Source organism: Barbus barbus (genome assembly GCF_936440315.1).
Source record: "Barbus barbus genome assembly, chromosome: 27".
NCBI lineage: Eukaryota > Metazoa > Chordata > Actinopteri > Cypriniformes > Cyprinidae > Barbus > Barbus barbus.
In genome coordinates, this window is record NC_136755.1 from 5184487 (window position 1) to 5204473 (window position 19987).

General features: G+C 36.1%; 1 protein-coding gene across 1 annotated transcript in view; it reads right to left on the bottom strand.

The window, feature by feature from the left end:
• LOC306847399 (zinc finger protein ZFPM2-like) overlaps nucleotides 1-19682 on the bottom strand; it is a gene marked incomplete at both ends in the record, with an annotated part of 63148 nt that extends 43466 nt beyond the window's left edge. The window contains 2 exons of the mRNA XM_079381327.1: nucleotides 2200-2349; nucleotides 19643-19682. Of these exons, the coding sequence (XP_079237453.1) occupies nucleotides 2200-2349; nucleotides 19643-19682 (190 nt within the window). The remainder of the gene's footprint in view (nucleotides 1-2199; nucleotides 2350-19642) is intronic.
• Nucleotides 19683-19987: the final 305 nt, after the last annotated feature.

Sequence of the window (19987 nt, forward strand, 5' to 3'; positions counted from 1 at the left end):
ATTACAACAATAACATAGATTCCAATAACACAGCAAGCTTAATTTAATTTCATAAAATACAACCTGAATATATATTGTATATATTGCTTTTGAGTATATTGCTTTAATAGCAGCAGCGATTATTATTTGTCCTTTTGGGAACACTTATAAAGGTCCGATCTTCTTTGTTCTGCCAATAAGAAGAAAAGCTATGTAAATACTTACGTTTCCCCGAAGACAAAATAAGTACAATTTACCCTGACCATCCAATTGAAAATGTTTACACCCCCCAGCTCTTAATGCTTTGTGTGGGACAGTACTAAATAAAAAAATTACATGCGATTTTCATGATCCCTCTTATTTCGTTTCAATTATTAACATTTTGCACATTCTGCAAGGGGTGTGTAAACTTATGAGCACTACTGTATTAATAATTAATATATTAAATAATTAAATGATATTGTATGGATAATATGAAATCATGTAATCAATAAAAAAGTAACTGTAGTCTGATTACAAGTATTTTAAAATGTAATGTAATCTAATTACAAGTACATCATTTTTGGAAACTGATTATGTAATCCAGATTACATGTAATCAATTTCTACTCAGCGCTGTCAGCGAGCAGGTACTGGTATTTTCTCAAAGCACCCTATCTGGAAACATGACATTTTTACAGATCCATCAATTTGTTCTAGAGTAATTAATCAGCTTTACTGCCACTACTAATGTAATTATAAATATGAAATTATAACTCATCTAGGTGCCATTATCTATTCTGTTATTTTTGACATTTTCATTATACGGTTTGCAGATTAACTATTCTATTATATAACTTATCATATATATATAATAAACCTCAGCTGGAAAACTGACGTTCTTACATATTTATTTATTCATGGCTGAGTGATTAATAAGCAATCCTACAGTACTGAGAGCGGCTCGAAATGACCCCGCTGAAAAAAATCATAAACGGTAAATCATAACTCATTTTCATCAGGTATAAGTGTCATGATCTATACTTTTATTCTTGACATTTCCATTATACGGTTCAGAGATTCAAAAAGCAATTATGTGATGAAGTGAGGGAGGAAAAAAAAATCAAGAAAAACAATAAATATTCAAATATTCAAAAATGTTTTTTGCCACTGCCCTTCAAAACGTAATAGGTCAAAACATGTGAGGAAATGAAAAAGAATTGCCCCTCTTGCTATTCAAGAAGAACAAAAGCAAACCGGCACACATCGTTCCACCAATTTGGAACAAAAAAGCGCAAGTGATTGTTCTTTTGAAGACTGCACGCTCGCAGGCAAAGCAGGTAGTTTATGCACTTTACTTTTGCCGTCGTAAACTTTTGGACATTGGGGAAACCGAGGCATTTCAAAGAGAAGATTCATCATTTACAAATAGAAAAGCATAACGTTAGGATGCAGAGTGAATTTCAAATGGCCTGGGGGGCTCTGAATTATGCCGTTGTGACGGTGAGGTGTGGCCGGCAGAAACGCCTGTAATTGAATTCCAGTTCAAAGAGCTGATGCTATTAGCCTGAGTTTGATGGTGGAGGCCTGCAGCAAATACCAGCAACTCTGTTGTTATTTACTATGACCAATAACCCTGTTAGTAACATATACAGTAGGTCTTCCTTCAAAATGCCATATTTCATCAATCTTTTCTTTCATATTCAAATTCAATTTCAGCACAAAACCAAACACTGCTTTGAGCTAAAGGGGCTGCGGTGGGAAGGTGGGGAAAGATTGTAAGTTCTAGAAAAGGTCTGATACTTCTAACATTTAAATACAATAGAAAATATACATCCCTCTATAGGATTACAGTACAGAAGTGTTTGTTTGTGTACTAAAACAAGCCCATACATGTGATTACAAATGATGAATTTTATATGTATTGTGATTTCGGTATCACTTTAGATTAGGGAACCCAATTCACTATTAACTAGATGTTTATTAACATGCATATTACTAGCATATCGCCTGTTTAGTATTACTTTTAAAGCACATATTAATCTAGATCTCTTAACCCGACACCATATCTAAACATAACTACTACAACAACTACCTTACAAAAAGCAGCAAATTAGGAGTTAATTGAGGAAAAGCTCTGAGTTAATAGTAAAGTGAAAATGCGTTTCCTAATCTAAAGTTACCATGATTTCAAATTGATTTTCAACCAGACACATGTTTCTCAGGTTATCTTTGAGCTCACCGTTCCTCGAGTGATCTCCATCTTTAGAGACAACGTTCTCTGCGTCAGAGTAATAAAGTGGGTCATCCTCCACAGACCCGTCTTCTTCTTTCAAGATCTCTTTCTTCTCTGTTTCCTCAGAGTCTGTCTCAAGCCCATTGTCAAACACCCCTGTCAAATAACGGAGAAACAAGGGCACAGCATTAGCACTTCAGAAGATACGAAAGTGAATTCACCTTTGTCTTCGCTCTTGTCTTGACACTTTAATACACTTTTTAAAATAGTACTGTATGGAAATAATATACTTAAATGTGTACTAAATGTATTGGTTTTGAACACTTAATTACATAAAATGCATTAATTAATGCAAAAAGTTGAGTGCTTTCTGACCCACTTAAGTAGGACTTAAATACATCTTTACGTATGTTAATTATTTCATAATTAATTCTATTGTCTTTGAAATGTGGTTAAAGTCACTACGAATGTACTGGCAAGCATTTATGGTAACTAAAATATACTTTAATGTTATTTATATTGAAACTTTTATCTCATGTATTTAAATATGTTTGTAATTACACATTTGCACATTTCAATTAAGTACATTTAAAATATATTAACTTTAAGTGTGATAATGAATAACACACTACAGTTAAAATTACATAATCATGTACTTTACATGTGCTTTAGTATGTTAGTCAACACATCAAAATAAGTGTCCTTCATTAAAAACATTGATTTCAAATGTACTTTAAAGTAAAACTTTGATATTAAAGTGTCTTAAAATCATTATGAAAGTGCGCTTAAGTGGCTTTTTAATGCATTAATATTATATTATCTGCAAGTAGAGTTTTAAAAATATGCACACAAGATTTGAAGTACACTACAAGTGCACGAGGCATGAGGCATTTTTGAAAGATGTAAATGTTAGAAAACGTGCAAGGGTGTATTGGGTGGATGCTTACTGACACAAATAGAAGTAAATTTGATGTTTAGAAAAGTAAAAGCACATTCTCTTCAACAAGCCATGTAACATCTTGTCCATCAAACACTGCAAGATGCAAACACCACCGAAAAAGTCCTATACCACCATGCACAGCGCAAACTACGATAGTATATCTGTTTTGTAATGTTTCTGTACCTTCCATAACTATAAATGAATGCAACTGCAAAGTGTTCGAGCAAGCCAACACAGGAACAGATCCAAAGCCTAAGGTTACGTCTGCTCCGAGATAACTTGTTCATGCAAGCAGCAGCATTGAAGGTAGACATAGCACACTTTCTTATTAATTTGCCTTATCAGTGGGTACAATGTTGATTTTTCATTTGCTTGCCATGCCTTTGGGTGGTACACCCTTGCACTCACAAAGTTAATTTTTCTCTGTTTGATTAATTTCTTTCCTCTGTCAAAAAAAAAGACATTGGCTACATTCTATCAAGAGAGTTATTTTCCCTTCCAGCTGTACATGTACTTTGATATTTGCATATTAATGTTTTTTCTTCAATCAGGAGGCATGGAGTAATAGCACCCACCTGAATGAAATTAAACAGACGTGCCTCACCTTTGATATTAAAAATATTCTGGCTTCCACTTTTTATGTTTACAGGGCTGAAATCTGTATGGATGGATGCACATTCAGTGAGAGTCTATGTGCAGAACTGTCTCCAAAAGTGAACTAAATCTGACAAAACTCTAAGGAGATGTTCTCAGTAAGAAAATCAATTAATGAATAAAATTTATGATATGATATAATAATTTTTTCTTATGCTAAAAATAGCTAAAAGTTTTCATTTGGGTGAGGTATAATATGTGTCTCTGGACCACAAACGTCACCAGTCTTAAGTCGCTGGGGTATATTTGTAGCAATAGCCAAAAATACATTGTATGGGTCAAAATGATCGATTTTTCTTTTATGCCAAAAATCATTAGGATATTAAGTAAAGATAAAAAAAAAAATGACACTTAAGACTGGTTTTGTGGTCCAGGGTCACATATACAGTGGTGTGAAAAAGTGTTGGCCCCCTTCCTGATTTTTTATTTTATTGCATGTTTGTCACACTTTAATGTTTCAGATCATCAAACACATTTAAATATTAATCAAAGATAACACAAGTAAACACAACATGCAGTTTTTAAATTAAGGGTTTTTGTTATTAAGGGAAAACAAAATCCAAACCCACATGGCCCTTTGTGAAAAAGTGTTTGCCCCCCCCCCCCCCCCCCCCCGGCGAAAACATATCAGTGGTTTATCACACCTGAGTTCAGTTTCTCTAGCCACACCCAGGCCTGATTACTGCCACACCTGTTCGCAATCAAGAAATCACTTAAATAGGACCTGCCTGACAAACTGAATAGACCAAAATATCCTCAAAAGCTACACATCATGTTGAGATCCAAAAGAAATTCAGGAACAAATGAGAAAGTAATTGAGATCTATCAGTCTAGAAAAGGTTATAAAGCTATTTCTAAAGCTTTGGGACTCCAGCAAACCACAGTGAGAGCCATTATCCACAAATGGAGAAAACATGGAACAGTGGTGAACCTTCCCAGGAGTGGCCGGCCGACCAAAATTACCCCAAGAGCACAGCGACGACTCATCCAAGAGGTCACAAAAGACCCCACAACAGCATCTAAAGAACTGCAGGCCTCACTTGCCTCAGTTAAGGTCAGTGTCCATGACTCCACCATAAGAAAGAGACTGGGCAAAAATGGCCTGCATGGCAGAGTTCCAAGACGAAAACCGCTGCTGAGAAAACATCTTGATGATCCCCAAGCCTTCTGGGAAAATACTCTGTGGACTGACGAGAGAAAAGTTTAACATTTTGGAAGGTGTGTGTCCCATTATATCTGGCGTAAAAGTAACAGCATTTCAGAAAAAGAACATCATACCAACAGTAAAATATGGTGGTGGTAGTGTGATGGTCTGGGGCTGTTTTGCTGCTTCAGGACCTGGAAGACTTGCTGTGATAAAATGCAACCATGAATTCAGCTGTCTACCAAAAAATCCTGAAGGACAATGTCCGGCCATCTGTTCGTGACCTCAAGCTGAAGCGAACTTGGGTTCTGCAGCAGGACAATGATCCAAAACACACCAGCAAATCCACCTCTGAATGGCTGAAGAAAAACAAAATGAAGACTTTGGAGTGGCCTAGTCAAAGTCCTGACCTGAATCCTATTGAGATGCTGTGGCATGACCTTAAAAAGGCGGTTCGTGCTCAAACCCTCCAATGTGTCTGAATTACAACAATTCTGCCAAGATGAGTGGGCCATTCCTCCACAGCGCTGTAACAGACTCATTGCAAGTTATCACAAACGCTTGATTGCAGTTGTTGCTGCTAAGGGTGGCCCAACCAGTTATTAGGTTTAGGGGGCAAGCACTTTTTCACACAGGGCTTTGTGGGTTTGGATTTAGTTTTCTCTTCATAATAAAAAACTTCATTCAAAAACTGCATGTTGTGTTTACTTGTGTTATCTTTGATTAATATTTAAATTAGTTTGATGATCTGAAACATTAAAGTGTGACAAACATGCAAAAAAAAAAAATCAGGAAGGGGGCCAACACTTTGTCACACCACTGTAGTAACGTGTGTGTGTGTGTGTGTGTGTTAGTGCCGTGATGGTGTGATCTGGGTGAGTAAACTCTTTCTTTTCTTTAGCTTTATGAATGGCCCCTTTGTAGGAGGGCAGCAGTGACTGTGTGCATGAAAAGAATGGAGACACAGATACAGTGTGAGCAAGGTCAGAGTTTTACCACATTTGATCTCGTAGCAAAAACAAAAATGTCCAGACAATGTTACTTCTCCACAGCTCAGCAGAATTGATGGAGCTCTCACTTGAGTACAAACTTTGGTATAAACATATTTCATTCCTAATGATTTTAGATGGCAGCTCAGATTATTTAATCTTGGAACAACTTGGAGAAATGAAATGTTTGAGTTCATATGGAAATCTTTTGATTGCTGACTTTAGTATCTTGGCAAATCTTTAACAGAGCTCTAGGATAAACGCTAGATACTAAATACACTGTTCACCCTTACTGAACTGTAAAATGACCAGTAACTTTACTGTAATGTGCATTGCATCATGGGTAGTTACAGTGACCTTGCTTATAAATTACAGTAACTTTTTATGAATTGATCACATCAACTAACTGTCAATACTAAGAGTAAAGTACTATAATTGTAATTGTAAATAAATCTGCAAAGCTCATAACATCTACACTATAATTTTTAAAAGATTAATGAAATGCTTTACAAGAAAATACTATCTCAGTTTTCATTCTTCAAAATTTCTCATTTAATTCAATGTTACTTGCTTTTCTCTATAATTGTGAAATTTAATATCAATTTCTGTGTGAAAATTGCTTCTAAACTTTTTTTGTGTGTGTATAGAGATTTATATATTAATATTAAAGATATTATTAAGATATTAAAATAATTTAAAGATATTATGATATAACACATATAATATAATACAGTTCTGGTGATCTTCAAATACTCGCTTGGTTTGATTTCTGTAGAATCAGTGAGAATCTATTTCTAAATTGAGAGATTGTGCGTACTAATTATTTTTACCTTTCAATAATTCAAACAGGATATTCAACAAATAATCATGTTCAGCATAACTTTTTTTAATTTTATCCTTTAAGAATTAACTGCATGGTTAAAATAGGTTTGAAAAAATAGTAGGGCTTGATAATGTCAGCAAAAAAAAAAAGCAGGGCAATTTGGCGGAAGATTACGTTTTTTTTTTTTTTTTAAATAACATGATAAACTGTACAAAAAATGACTTTGAAGAAATATGAAGTCCATAAATAAGATCCATTTTCATGTTGACTTGACTTTCCAGATTTCCATGTTGACAAAAAGGTTACTAAGTAAGCACAGACGTCGTTTGCAAACAGTGTCTAACCTCCTTCCAGTAGAACACACTGCACTTCAACTCCAGCTAGCAGCTCAAACACTCAGACTTCGTCTAAAACACACACAAAGCAGAAAACACACGAAGTGAAATATGCAAGTATGCGGGCATGATCTGAGTGACTGCTAATTTCATGCTTGGATTTGCCGCTTGCCTGCGATGTTGGAGGCGTGTGTTTGCATGGTGATAGCGGCCCGGCTCGGTATCAGCTGGCTTCAGTGTAGAGCCATGCTGCCCTGTCGCACACCGCAGCCAAAGCAGGACGCTTTCCAGTGCTCTAATTACACCTGAGCTAATTCAATCTGACAGCACCGAGCCGCATGGAAATCAGCCTTCTTTTCCCTGCCATTCCAGCCTGCTCCTTCTATTCTGCTATTTTACAGTAGAGTTTTTACATCTGACCAAAGACTGATGAGCAGGAAGGGCATCCTACCAATTATTTTTTAAATGCAAATACATTTGAAATGCATACAGTCCACAAGATGCAAATGTTCTTTGTGCAGAGAATATGGCTGAATTCATTTGACCAAATATGCAGTAGTATACAGAATACGGCAGAGAATATTATATCCCACAATGCAATGTGCTCAACTTGACCTTCCATTTCCAGTTTGATGAATAATGAAATAAGAATAATATCAACTTTTGTGAATTTGAAGACTTTTTTTTGGACTATTATGGATTGCCAAATGTAAAACCGATCTATATAAAGAAAATAGTATAATAAATTGGAGTTGGAACAAGCCCAAAAATCAATATATGGAACAAATATGCCCCCCATATATGCTTTGTTCCGAATTAATCTTCTTTTTTTGAGCGAATCAATGATTCAATTTTCTATTCATAGACAGTCACTTGCCTCATTCCTAAATGAATCTGTGTTTTTGAATGAATCAATGATTCAATAATCCATTCATAAAAGCAGTCACTTGCTTCATTCCTGAATGAATTTGTGTTTTTGAACAAATCAATGATTCAATGATCTATTAAAGACAGTCACTTGACTTGTTCCCAAATGAATCTGTGTTTTTCAATGAATCAATGATTAAATTATCCATTCATAAAAACAGTCACTTGCTTCATTCCTGAATGCTCGTTCCTAGATGAATCTGTGTTTTTGAATGAATCAATGATTCAATAATCCATTCATAAAAGCAGTCACTTGCTTCATTCCTGAATGAATCTGTGTTTTTGAATGAATCAATGTTTCAACGATCCATTCATAAAGACAGTCATTTGCTTTGTTCCTGAATTGGTTGAATAAATGATTCAATGACTGACTCAAAAAGATGACGTGCTGCACCTACTGGTGGTTTTAGTTTCAAATGTAAAAGCTTAATTTAATTTCAAAAAGTAATTTTATGTTTTAATATTCACAATATTTTTAAAACATTAATATCATAAAATTGTGTATGCAATTGTAAGTGCAGTGTAAATAAATTATGCTGTTTTTGTCAATATTACACATCCATTGTATGCATATTGCAAATACTGTGTATCACAAACATGTGCATAACATCCAGAATCTACCCTCCTACACTCACCTTCCTAATTTCATTTTGCAAAAACAATTTGCTTTACTATAAGGACAACACAACACAAAAACTAAGATGCATCATATAGAGTATGCATGCTTGACTACATTCCCAAACAGAAGCATTTTTCCTCCTGTTTCTCTGTGCATATCAGATTTGGATTCCTTCTTTCTAAACCTTGGCACAACATCAAACAAACAGCTGTGGCAGCCAGGCAATGTATCACATGTCCGCATAACATCCCAGTCGTTCTGCTGGGCTCTTCCCAGGGGTAGATGGGCCAGAGAGATCGGAGAAAACAGGAGAAAGGGACAAGGAAAGACAGGGTTCAGGAAAGGTGTGGGCCAAGAATGTCTTTTAAAGTGTCTCAGGGCCTATATGAGAATATCTACTGCATCTCCAGTCCATGTTTAATTTGACATGAGTAATTAACATTAGGCTGAGAGGGATAAAAGCACAGCATGTTCAATACATTGTACGCTCTCAGAAATAAAGGTACAAAAGCAGTCAGTGAGCAGTATCTTTTCAAATGGTACAACTTTGTATCTAAAGTGTCCATATTGGTATCTTAAAGGTCAATAATCGTACATGAGAGTGTATGTATTGGTTCCTATAATGTACAAAAGTGTACCTTTTGAAAAGAGACTGCCCCTGTGACAGCTTGCGTACCTTTTTTCTGAGAGTGCACTGTTGCATATAATAAGTGTATCAATTGATACACTAAATGTAGCGTATTTCAAATGCAAAAAGTATAGAAAATGTACTTGCAAGTAATCTAATATTAATCAAATAAAAGGCCACGTACAGAGTTCACTTTCATGACAACGTTTCTTAACACACTTTTAAAAAGTGCACTTTATATTAAAAGTTTTTCTTTAAAGTACATTTTAAATCATTATGTTTTAATAATATTTTGTTGTGCTTCAAAAAAGTACACTTATTTTGATGTGTTGACTAACATACTAAAGGAAATGTAAAGCACTTGATTATCATTTAAACAAGTGTTTTTGAGATTTCATTTAAAGTTAATATATATACTCTAAGTGTGCTAAACTGCAACTTCATCATTAGAAAGGCGTAATTAATTACAAATAGAATTAAATGCATGGCATACACATTTAAAAAGAAATGACATTAAAGTATATTTTAATTTAGCATAAATGCTTGCCAGTACATTCAGAAGTACACTTTAACTATTCAACAGACAACAAAAGTACTTATGAAATTACATATAAAGATAAGCCTACTTCTGTGGGTTTAAAAGCACTCTTCATTTCAGCTAATTGCATTTAATATAAATGTAAACTATAATGCATTTTCATTTAGTTGTAAATAACAAGCAATTAAGTGTATATTTTAAAAAATATACCAAAGTGTACATCTTAACGTATGTACGTTTTATTAAGGGTAGTGTTGGTGTAATTACTATGTTTTCACTCTTTAGCACCTAAAGCTAAGTATGTAATATTCTCTATACAGGTCTCAAAGCAGGAACTTTTTTCGTTTAGCATACAGAAGCCCATCAGCGATCACCATGTTCCCATAATCTTCACACACACATATGCTCAGTGTTTCCCACGAACAGCCTTTGTGCTGCTGTATCTTTAAATGAGATTAGATGAATGTTTACACAGCATGGAAATATGAATAATGTTCAGACCTCATGCAGTCTGTTATCCCAGAACTTTTTAAGGATAAGTGTAGGAACAACGGCTCGTAAGAGAGCTGACATCTCGACGGAGAAACTGTGACTGAAGAGGGAACACAATGACCTACAACACCCTTGTCTGAAAAAAACAAAACAAATTATTTTAAGTTGAAACAACTTTTTGAAACATTGTTTTTTACAGTGATGCAAAATCTCTGAAATCATAAATTAAGCATTACTGATGACCATCCTAAAATTGTTCAGAAGTAATAAAAAATACCCAAATAAGTAAGAGTATGGAGCTGTAAAATGAATGTAGATCAGTAACTGAAATATTTGAGATCAAATTGAGACTTTTGACTGCAGACTTTACAAATCTGAGCAGAAATCCTCATTGATCACTGGGGTTGTCTCTGTTAGTTCATTTAATCTCATTACTGTCTGTGAGATATTAAAGCGATCTCCTGTTTTATTTTTCTGTTCTGTGATCCTCATAATCTTGGCAAAGAAACCCTTTCCAAACAAATCCCTGATATAAACAGAAAGCACAACTAATAATTAAGCTTTACAGTATTCCAGTATCCTGGGAGCGAGCTGTGCAATTAAAGAACTTAAAGGCTGTCATTTGATATCAACAGCTTTGCAGACTCAACCCCAAAAGCACTTTGAATTATGAACTTTTAAGCGCAGTTCGTAAAAGATGCTCACACAAACTTCAGCTATCACATATTAGTGCCCCGGATTTGTGCCATTAGCGATTTTCCGCTCCGCATTTAAAAGCGTGCCATCACATTTGCTGTGGAGGTGCTGAAGTTAAAATTAGACCGCCGAGCTCTCTAATCCCAACAAACACCGTTTACTGTGGCACCAGCAGCCTGTATCTGGCTTTTCAAATAACTCATTTATTAAGCATTTTATAAAACAGATGATTTGACAATGTCTCATGTTTAGCGTCTTTGTTTAGATTAGACACTGATTAAAAACTGCATCCAACAACTGCATTCTGTTTACATATTTCTGTCTCTTTAGTGATATTTCAGCACATGAAATCATCAAAATCTCAGAACCTTCCTGTGAGGAACAACTCCACAAACGTCCAAACCAAGAAACATATAAACTCTTAACAGTCATGAGCAGACGGAGCACTAGAGATATCTTAGAGAGGATTGAGTGAAGTGAGTGAAGTGATATACGGCCAAGTATGGTGACCCATACTCAGAATTCGTGCTCTGCATTTAACCCATCCAATGTGCACACACACAGCAGTGAACACACACACACCGTGAACACACACCTGGAGCAGTGGGCAGCCATTTATGCTGCGGCGCCCGGGGAGCATTTGGGGGTTCAAGGGCACCTCAGTCGTGGTATTGAGGGTGGAGAGAGCGCTGGACATTCACTCCCCCCACCTACAATCCCTGCCGGCCGGAGACTCGAACCCGCAACCTTTGGATTACGAGTCCAACTCTCTAACCATTAGGCCACGACTTCCCCAATGGGTGGCCATATATATATATCATAATATATATATGATATCACACTATTTAATTTAAAGATAGCAACAAACATATGCATAACAAATTAATTAATATTTTTTAAATGTATAACTTAATGTATAATAAACAGTTATTTAGATGACAACCGCAATGAATTCATAGAAAAGTAAACGCTAAATTTCTGTCAAATAAATCCTATTTTTGATGTGTTCAATACATGCATTATGCATCAAATGGTTATTTCTATACGTAAATATAGCTCAAGAGAAAGCAATGTAATTTTTGTGAAAAAAAATAATAATTACAGAACTACTGTTTCTCTCCTCCGCCATGTTTAAAGTTTAAGGCCTGCCCAACTTGGAAACTCATTTATTAAAATGATCTCAGAGTTTTCCAGTTGTAAATAAGACTTGAGAGGCTGTATATGTCCAATTGTTTACTAGAATACTCGTATTTATGATAATTCTGATTATCATACTCTGGTGTTATCAGTGATGTCAAAATAAAAGTCCACTTCCAACACATTGGCCAAATTTTTTATTTAATTTAAATTTTTTTTTTGCCGATGTCAATATATTTTTTTAAATCCAAAATATTAGCAGATATACGGCCCAGGAGATCAGTCTCATTGACGTGACAATAAAAGTCGCATGCACTGTCAAAAATCTGCTTCCAATACATCGTCCAAACTGATTATTTTTTTTTTTGCCAATTTTTTGCAAAATTTTTCAATGATTAAAAACAATCCCAAATATCAGCAGATTTATGACCTCGGGAGATCTCAGTAATGTCAATATAAAAATCCTGTACACTGTCAAAATAAAAGTCCGCTTCCAACATTGGCTGTATCCGAAATCGCCCCCTATACCCTCATTCACTATTCCTTACATTAGTCCACTCATACAGTTCACTTGAAGGAGTGAATGAAAACGAGTGAGTGAATTCGGACACTGAGTGCACCGGAAGGACTGCCGCTTTTGCATAGTTTGCTTGCTGTTTAATAATCATTTGATACGGGCAGCTCCAGTAGTAAGATTGAAGGATTTATCTTGAACTCTGTCAAGGAAATTATGTATAAACCCTAATAGTCAATTTGCAATAATTTTTTTACATGTGTTGTATTACGCTGTGGATGAGTGCTTCTAAAATGAATGGATGGATGATTCAGCTGCAGGCGCCATCTTCTGGCGAGACGCGGGAATTCATTCTGCGTGTGACGCTCACAGTGCATTCTGGGTTATCTCTTGCCGTTGAGTGTGCATCGGTTGTACACTCATTTTTGCGGTGCATTGTGGGATTGAATGAGTGCACTCGAGAACATCCAATATGGTTTCGAACACCACTTAAAATAGCTGTCCCCTCAAATAGTGCACTATTTGAGGGTATAGGGGGCGATTTCGGATACAGCCACAGATTCCGAAACAGATTAGTGAAACACTTTTTCGCTGATGTTGATAATTTAAAAATCCCAAATATCAGTCAATATTTTTGCCCGGTAGATCAGTCGACCACTACTTTTACGACAATAAATTAGAGTGTAGTAACACTTTATGTAGAAACATAAGTATTATAAAGATAAATAAGCTAAAGCTAAAGAAATTAAATTGTTTTAATGTTTTATTCACTATATGATACCCTTGATTTCATTGCTGATTTGAAATTGTTCAAATGTAATCTTGATTTACAGTTTTGACTACTTCTGTCTTTTTCCATTGAAGTGAACAGATGTACTTGCCTACTGAAGACATAGAAAACAGACACCCAAGGGAGCTACCAAGATGGATGCCAAGTGTAAAGACATGCCTTAAAGGGTACAGCTCTTTAACAAATCTTCAGCACAAACACTCTAATTGAGCCGTCTTTTTGTTCCCATTGAAAACCAAGCACCAGTTTGTGCATCTGACAACAGTTATCGATTTAACATCATTGAACTCCAAAGGCTCAATGAAGGTGAGGAGAATAAAAGTGGCGTGTTCCCTTCGAGCCGCTGGACCTCACTGATAGGACATCTAGCACAGCAGGGGCATCGATGATTAAGGCTCGTCAAATAAACATCTCGCTTATCTTGTTTTTGCCATTGATTCTGTCGGCCTCTTTTAAAGCTACTGGTCCCAGAGGCGGCCTGCAGACGCACTTTAAGGACAGTCTTTTGTACATTTGTATTATAGTGCTTTTTTGTTTGGTTGTATTTTGTGTTGGTTTACTGATACAGATGTTTCACTAACTGCTGATGGCAATATGTGTTCAATTATACATATAATACATATGCACAATTATACTTTTATTCAGCAACAATGCATTACATTGATCAAAAAACATCGAAACTGACTGTAAAGATATGTATGACTTTAGAAATTATTCTATTTCTAATAAATGCTGTTCTTTTGAACTTTCTACTCATCGAATAAATAAATATGAATCAGCAATATTGGTAATAATAATAAATGTTTCTTAAGCAGCAAATCAGCATATTAAAATGATTTCTGAAAGATCATGTGACACTGAAGACTGGAGTAATGATCCTGAAAATTCAGCTTTGATCACAGGAATAAATTACATTTTAAAATATATTACAATAGAAAACTGTTATTTTAAATTGCAACAATATTTGAAAATATTACTGTTTTTACTGTACTTCTGATCAAATAAATGGTCAGCATTAGAGAACGGTAGCATAATTTTCATATAATTATCAATTATCAATATGAATCAATATTTGATTTACAATAGAACATAGAGAACATAACAAATGTTTAAACAAAGAAATGTTACACTTTTATCCACTTAATTGTTCTCATTTCAAATTTGATGAATGCTACAGGTCTCAAAAAAGTTGGCACGGGGGCAACAAATGGCTGAAAAAGCAAGATATTTTGAAAAGATTCAGCTGGGAGAACATCTAGCAACTAAATAAGTTAATTGACATCAGGTCTGTAACATGATTAGCAATAAAAGGGATGTCTTAGAGAGTCACTCTGAAGCAAAGATGGGCAGAGGCTCTCCAATTTGTGAAAAAGTGCGTAAAAAGATTGTGGAATACTTTAAAAACAATGTCCCTCAACGTCAAATTGCAAAGGCTTTGCAAATCTCATCATCTACAGTGCATAACATCATCAAAAGATTCAGAGAAACTGGAGAAATCTCTGTGCGTAAGGGACAAGGCCGAAGACCTTTGTTGGATGCCCGTGGTCTTCGGACCCTCAGACAACACTGCATCACTCATCGGCATAATTCTGTCATTGACATTACTAAATGGGCCCAGGAATACTTCCAGAAACCACTGTCGGTAAAAACAATCCGCCGTGCCATCTGCAGATGCCAACTAAAGCTCTATCATGCAAAAAGGAAGCCATATGTGAACATGGTCCAGAAGCGCAGTCATGTCCTGTGGGGCCAAAGCTCATTTAAAATGGACTGTTTCAAAGTGGAAAAGTGTTTTATGGTCAGTTGAGTCCAAATTTGACATTCTTGTTGGAAATCACAGACGCCATATACTCTGGGCTAAAGAGGAAGGAGACCTTCCAGCATGTTATCAGCATTCAGTTCAAAAGCCAGCATCTCTGATGGTATGGGGGTGCATAAGTGCATACGGTATGGGCAGCTTGCATGTTTTGGAAGGCACTATGAATGCTGAAAGGTATATAAAGGTTTTAGAGCAACATATGCTCCCCTCCAGATGACGTCTATTTCAGGGAAGGCCTTATGTATTTCAGCAGGACAATGCAAAACCACATACTGCAGCTATTACAACAGCATGGCTTTGTGGTAGAAGAGTCCGGGTGCTGAATTGGCCTGCCTCCAGTCCAGATCTTTCACCTATAGAGAACATCATTAAACGAAAAATACGTCAAAGATGACCACAAACTCTTCAGCAGCTGAAAACCTATATCAGGCAAGAATGGGACCAAATTCCAACACCAAAACTCCAGAAACTCATAACCTCGATGCCCAGACGTCTTCAAACTGCTTTGAAAAGAAGAGGAGATGCTATACCATGGTAAACAGGCATCAATTTTAAAATGAGCTCATATTGTGCATAAAATTGTAAAATTTCTCAGTTTAAACATTTGTTATCTATGTTCTATTGTGAGTAAAATATTTGCTCATATGATTTGAAATTCTTTTGGTTTTAATTTTATTCAAATTTTAAAAAATGTCCCAACATTTCCGGAATTCGGGTTGTATTATATAGATATATGAAAATGATGCTACCATTCTCTAATGTTCACCATATATATATATATATATATATATATATATATATATATATATATATATGTGTGTGTGTGTGTGTGTGTACCTTTCAAATTATAAGTTGTCATCCACTAGGTTGCCATATTCTGTTTTAATATCATTTTGTTCATATTTTGCTATTGTTGTAGTAAATGTAAATATTTATTGATAATTTATTTGTGTTTTATCATACTGCATTTGCACTATTTTTTACAGCAATAAACCAGTCAAGATTGTGCATTACAATAATTTTACCACAGTTACCTCTTACCTTTACTGTAATGCGCAGCCTCTCGTGGCTTGTTGCTTTAGACTAGAATACAGGCATTATAATGACCGAGTTGTGGAACTGTTGTGTGTAACAAACAAAGACAAACATTAGCTGCATTCCTAAACAGTTGGGATGTCTCCCAGCGTTCCTGGAGAAGCGTGAGACAGGCGCGTGGCGTTCCTGTCCTCTCCATCTCCCCTCCTCCTCCTGCAGCGAGTGAGCCACAGCACTTCATAGCTCATTAGTGCTGAACAGATGCTGGGGAGAAAGTTGGCACGCAATAAGCCCTCTCTTCATATTGCACTGATCTGTGAGAGATAGCTCACGACTGAGGGATGCCTCACGCTGACAGTTGGCAGATGAAGTTAATCAAAACGGATTAAAAAAAGAATAAAGGAGAGGCAACAAATCTGACATCCTTGATAGGGTATAATAATGAAATAAATTATCATATTCTGACAGCACAAAGTTAGCGCCGACAACCACGAATGACAGCCTCCAAATAAATAATTGAAGAATTATGAACAATGAGTACAAGAGAAATACTTTGACAGTTCACTGCTGCAAGAGCTGAAACTAGTGACAAAACTTCATTAGCAGTTACACCATATTGAAACAGAAGCATAACATATAGAAGCAAATACAGTGGTCATAAACAGCATTTGAACACTTAAGCTGCACTAAAAAACATGCCAATATCATTGAAATAGATATCAAACTATTAATATCTGCACACAAATGATGCTAAAGTGAACTAAATTTACTCTTCTTAATTTTTACAGTGACTTTGTAGTGGTTTATAGTGATTTATAGTGGATGTATGAAGTCAGTTCTCCTTTAGTTCACAGAAGAACCATAGGTGTGTCACTTTATCAGGTGTGTTTTAACTTTTTTGATCCACTTCAAATGTTGACTACTATATATATTTATGAACTTAAAAACATGCTCAAAAACAAATTTTAAAAGCATTTTTTTTTACAATGCAATAATATATTTTTTAAGTTTTTATGGGGGTATATTATATATATATATTAAATATGATATATATTTATTTATTTTTTGCAGAGTGACATTAAAGACAAGACACTTTTGTTAATTAAATCTACAGTTTGGCAATCATTCGACAAAGACATTCAAAGATAGAATGCAAAATCAAGTATTCGAGAGAGTTGTGTAATATATGCATATGTTCTGGGTAACATTGTGTATACATAAATTTGCGCGCACTCACACACACACCATAATTTCAAATTCTGTGAATAAGTAGTTTGTTGAAAAAGTCCTCAGTACATCGACAGCCTCTTTTAGTATCTTTTTTCCTCAGAAAAAAGTAACAAAAGCTGTCACCGGGGCAGTACCTTTTCAAAAGTTCCACCTTTGCACCTTAATTATGCCGAAAGGCTGCAAATTAGTACTATGCTCATATTAGTATCTAAAGTGTGCTTATGAGTACCTAAATGGTACATTCCTAAATGTACCTTTTGCCCCAGTGACAGCTTTAGTACCTTTGCAACGACCAGCAGCAATTATTCATTGTTTTAAAAATCCATAGACAGTAAACATGTTCTCAACATAACAAATATGACAAAAATAGCTGGTAGACAACTATAGGAACTCGCACCATTCTTGCTGTCATTTACTTGGCAATCCCGCCTTGCACCGACCAACAATTTGGCCAAATTTACACCGCGATTGGCTGTGCAGGTGATAAGAGGTTGAGATGAACAGCTGGTAGCAGCCTGTGCTGGAGATGCTGAGCTGATAGCACTGACGTCTACTCTCCCACCAAGACACCTTGGCCATCCAATCTCCCTTACCATCAAACTCTTATTACAATAAACCCCTAAACACCAACTGAGGGGGGAGGGACGTATGGGAAGGGAAAAAAGATGACCCAAAATGCCCTTTTATCTCTCCATAAGGAGAGAGACAGATCCCTCAATAGGGCTAAAATAGTGGGAGAAGAGAAAATACATAATTTATCACCATATTATCGGAATATCCAGGCGGGCTAATAAAGAGAGTGCGGACTGACTATTCCTTGTCTTATCATGCGAAGTAGAGGATGGGGGAGGGATTATCAGGCTGGAACAGACTGCCGGCCTGGAATTCTAATGGTAATAATGGGGTCTCTGATGGTATATCTTCCCCAGCTTATCAAGCCCATTATCTGCCCTTATCTCCACAGTCATCGGGGCAAATTAATGGAGCTCTTTCAGTGCTCCCGCTTTATCTGCCTCACAGAGGGCACACCAGAGAATGGAATAGGCAAAATATTAAAATCCAGGGTGAATCGCCAGGGTTCAGATAACAGGACAAACTCTGTTCAATTGGGAACAAAATGTAACCATAAAAAAAAAAGGGAGAGGAGCATCTCTACCCATAACAACCTCTTTGTCCTTTGCTATGAAGCAGGTGGCTGGTAAAGCTGCGCTCTTTACAGGTGCTCTAGCCTACAGTCATTTCAAGAACTCTCTGCTGTGTGCTAGTGTTTCAAATCACTCCAGAAATATGTGGGACACGTCTGCAGATTGAGATATCACTACAACTGCCTTCTGTATAATGCAGACCTTGAAAAGCAGAAAACAGACATGATGAGAGCTGATATGCCCGGACTGCTAAGCAAACAGTTTCATCACTTGCAGAAACTCCAGCACAATATGCCAAGACTGAAAATAAATAAGGTGTTTTGGAGAGCTGTCCTTGTGCTACATTTCAAGTCTGCCACAATAAAAATTGAAATTTCGCACAGTGTGGACCAAAGCACTTCTCTGTAGTTCTGAGATGCATGAACAGATACTTGCAGATGTTTTGAAATGTTTGCATTATTCAAAAAAAAAAAGTGTAGTGGACTAATTTTACTATTTTTACGGGTTAAATATAATTTTTATGTCATAAGGCATTTTACAATTCTAGCATTAATTCGGAAAGTTCTGGATTAAAAAAAATTATAATAATTGTAGTTAATTAGTTCTTTAAAAAAGTCTATATTTATTATCTTATTCAAAGCACTGGATTAAACGTGGCAAAAACCATAAATCACATGCTTCTACTTCAGAAATTGCATGCTGTCATTCAAACATTTCAAACATTCAACAATTCTGTCATTTCTATTGTATATATATAAAATAAAAGAAGAATAACAATTAATCACAATTTTGTTAAACGCATCAAACTATAAAACCGAGCCTTTGATTTTTCTGATGCACATCTGACTGGTCAGCATTCGATGTAACCTATATAAAATCTTTAAATGAAACATCAACTTCAGCTGAACCTATATAAAAACTATGAAACTACTATAAACAACCTGTCCTGTCACCTGAAACAATGGATGAGTAAAATCCGCGTTGGCAAACTCACGTTTGAATTGCTTGGGGTTGCTCTGTTTCCTCCGGGACATTCCTGCTCCGCGCGCTTGACTCGAGATTAAAAAATGATACCGCGACTCATCCAAACCCAGATAAACGCGCTGTCTGTAAGACTCGAGTATGTTCGGGTATCAGTCTGATTCCAGTCAGGGGTTGCTGGTCTGGTCGTGTAGAGGGTTAAGTTGTGCTGTGATCCGGGCGCACACTGACAGCGCAGATGAGCGCGTCTTCAGCTTTTGTTGCAGGAGGTTTGAGCGCAGCGGTGCGCAGTAGAGCTGCAGCAGCGCTCACACACTCCACACTGTCCACACACACATTCACTGCACTCTAGTATTCA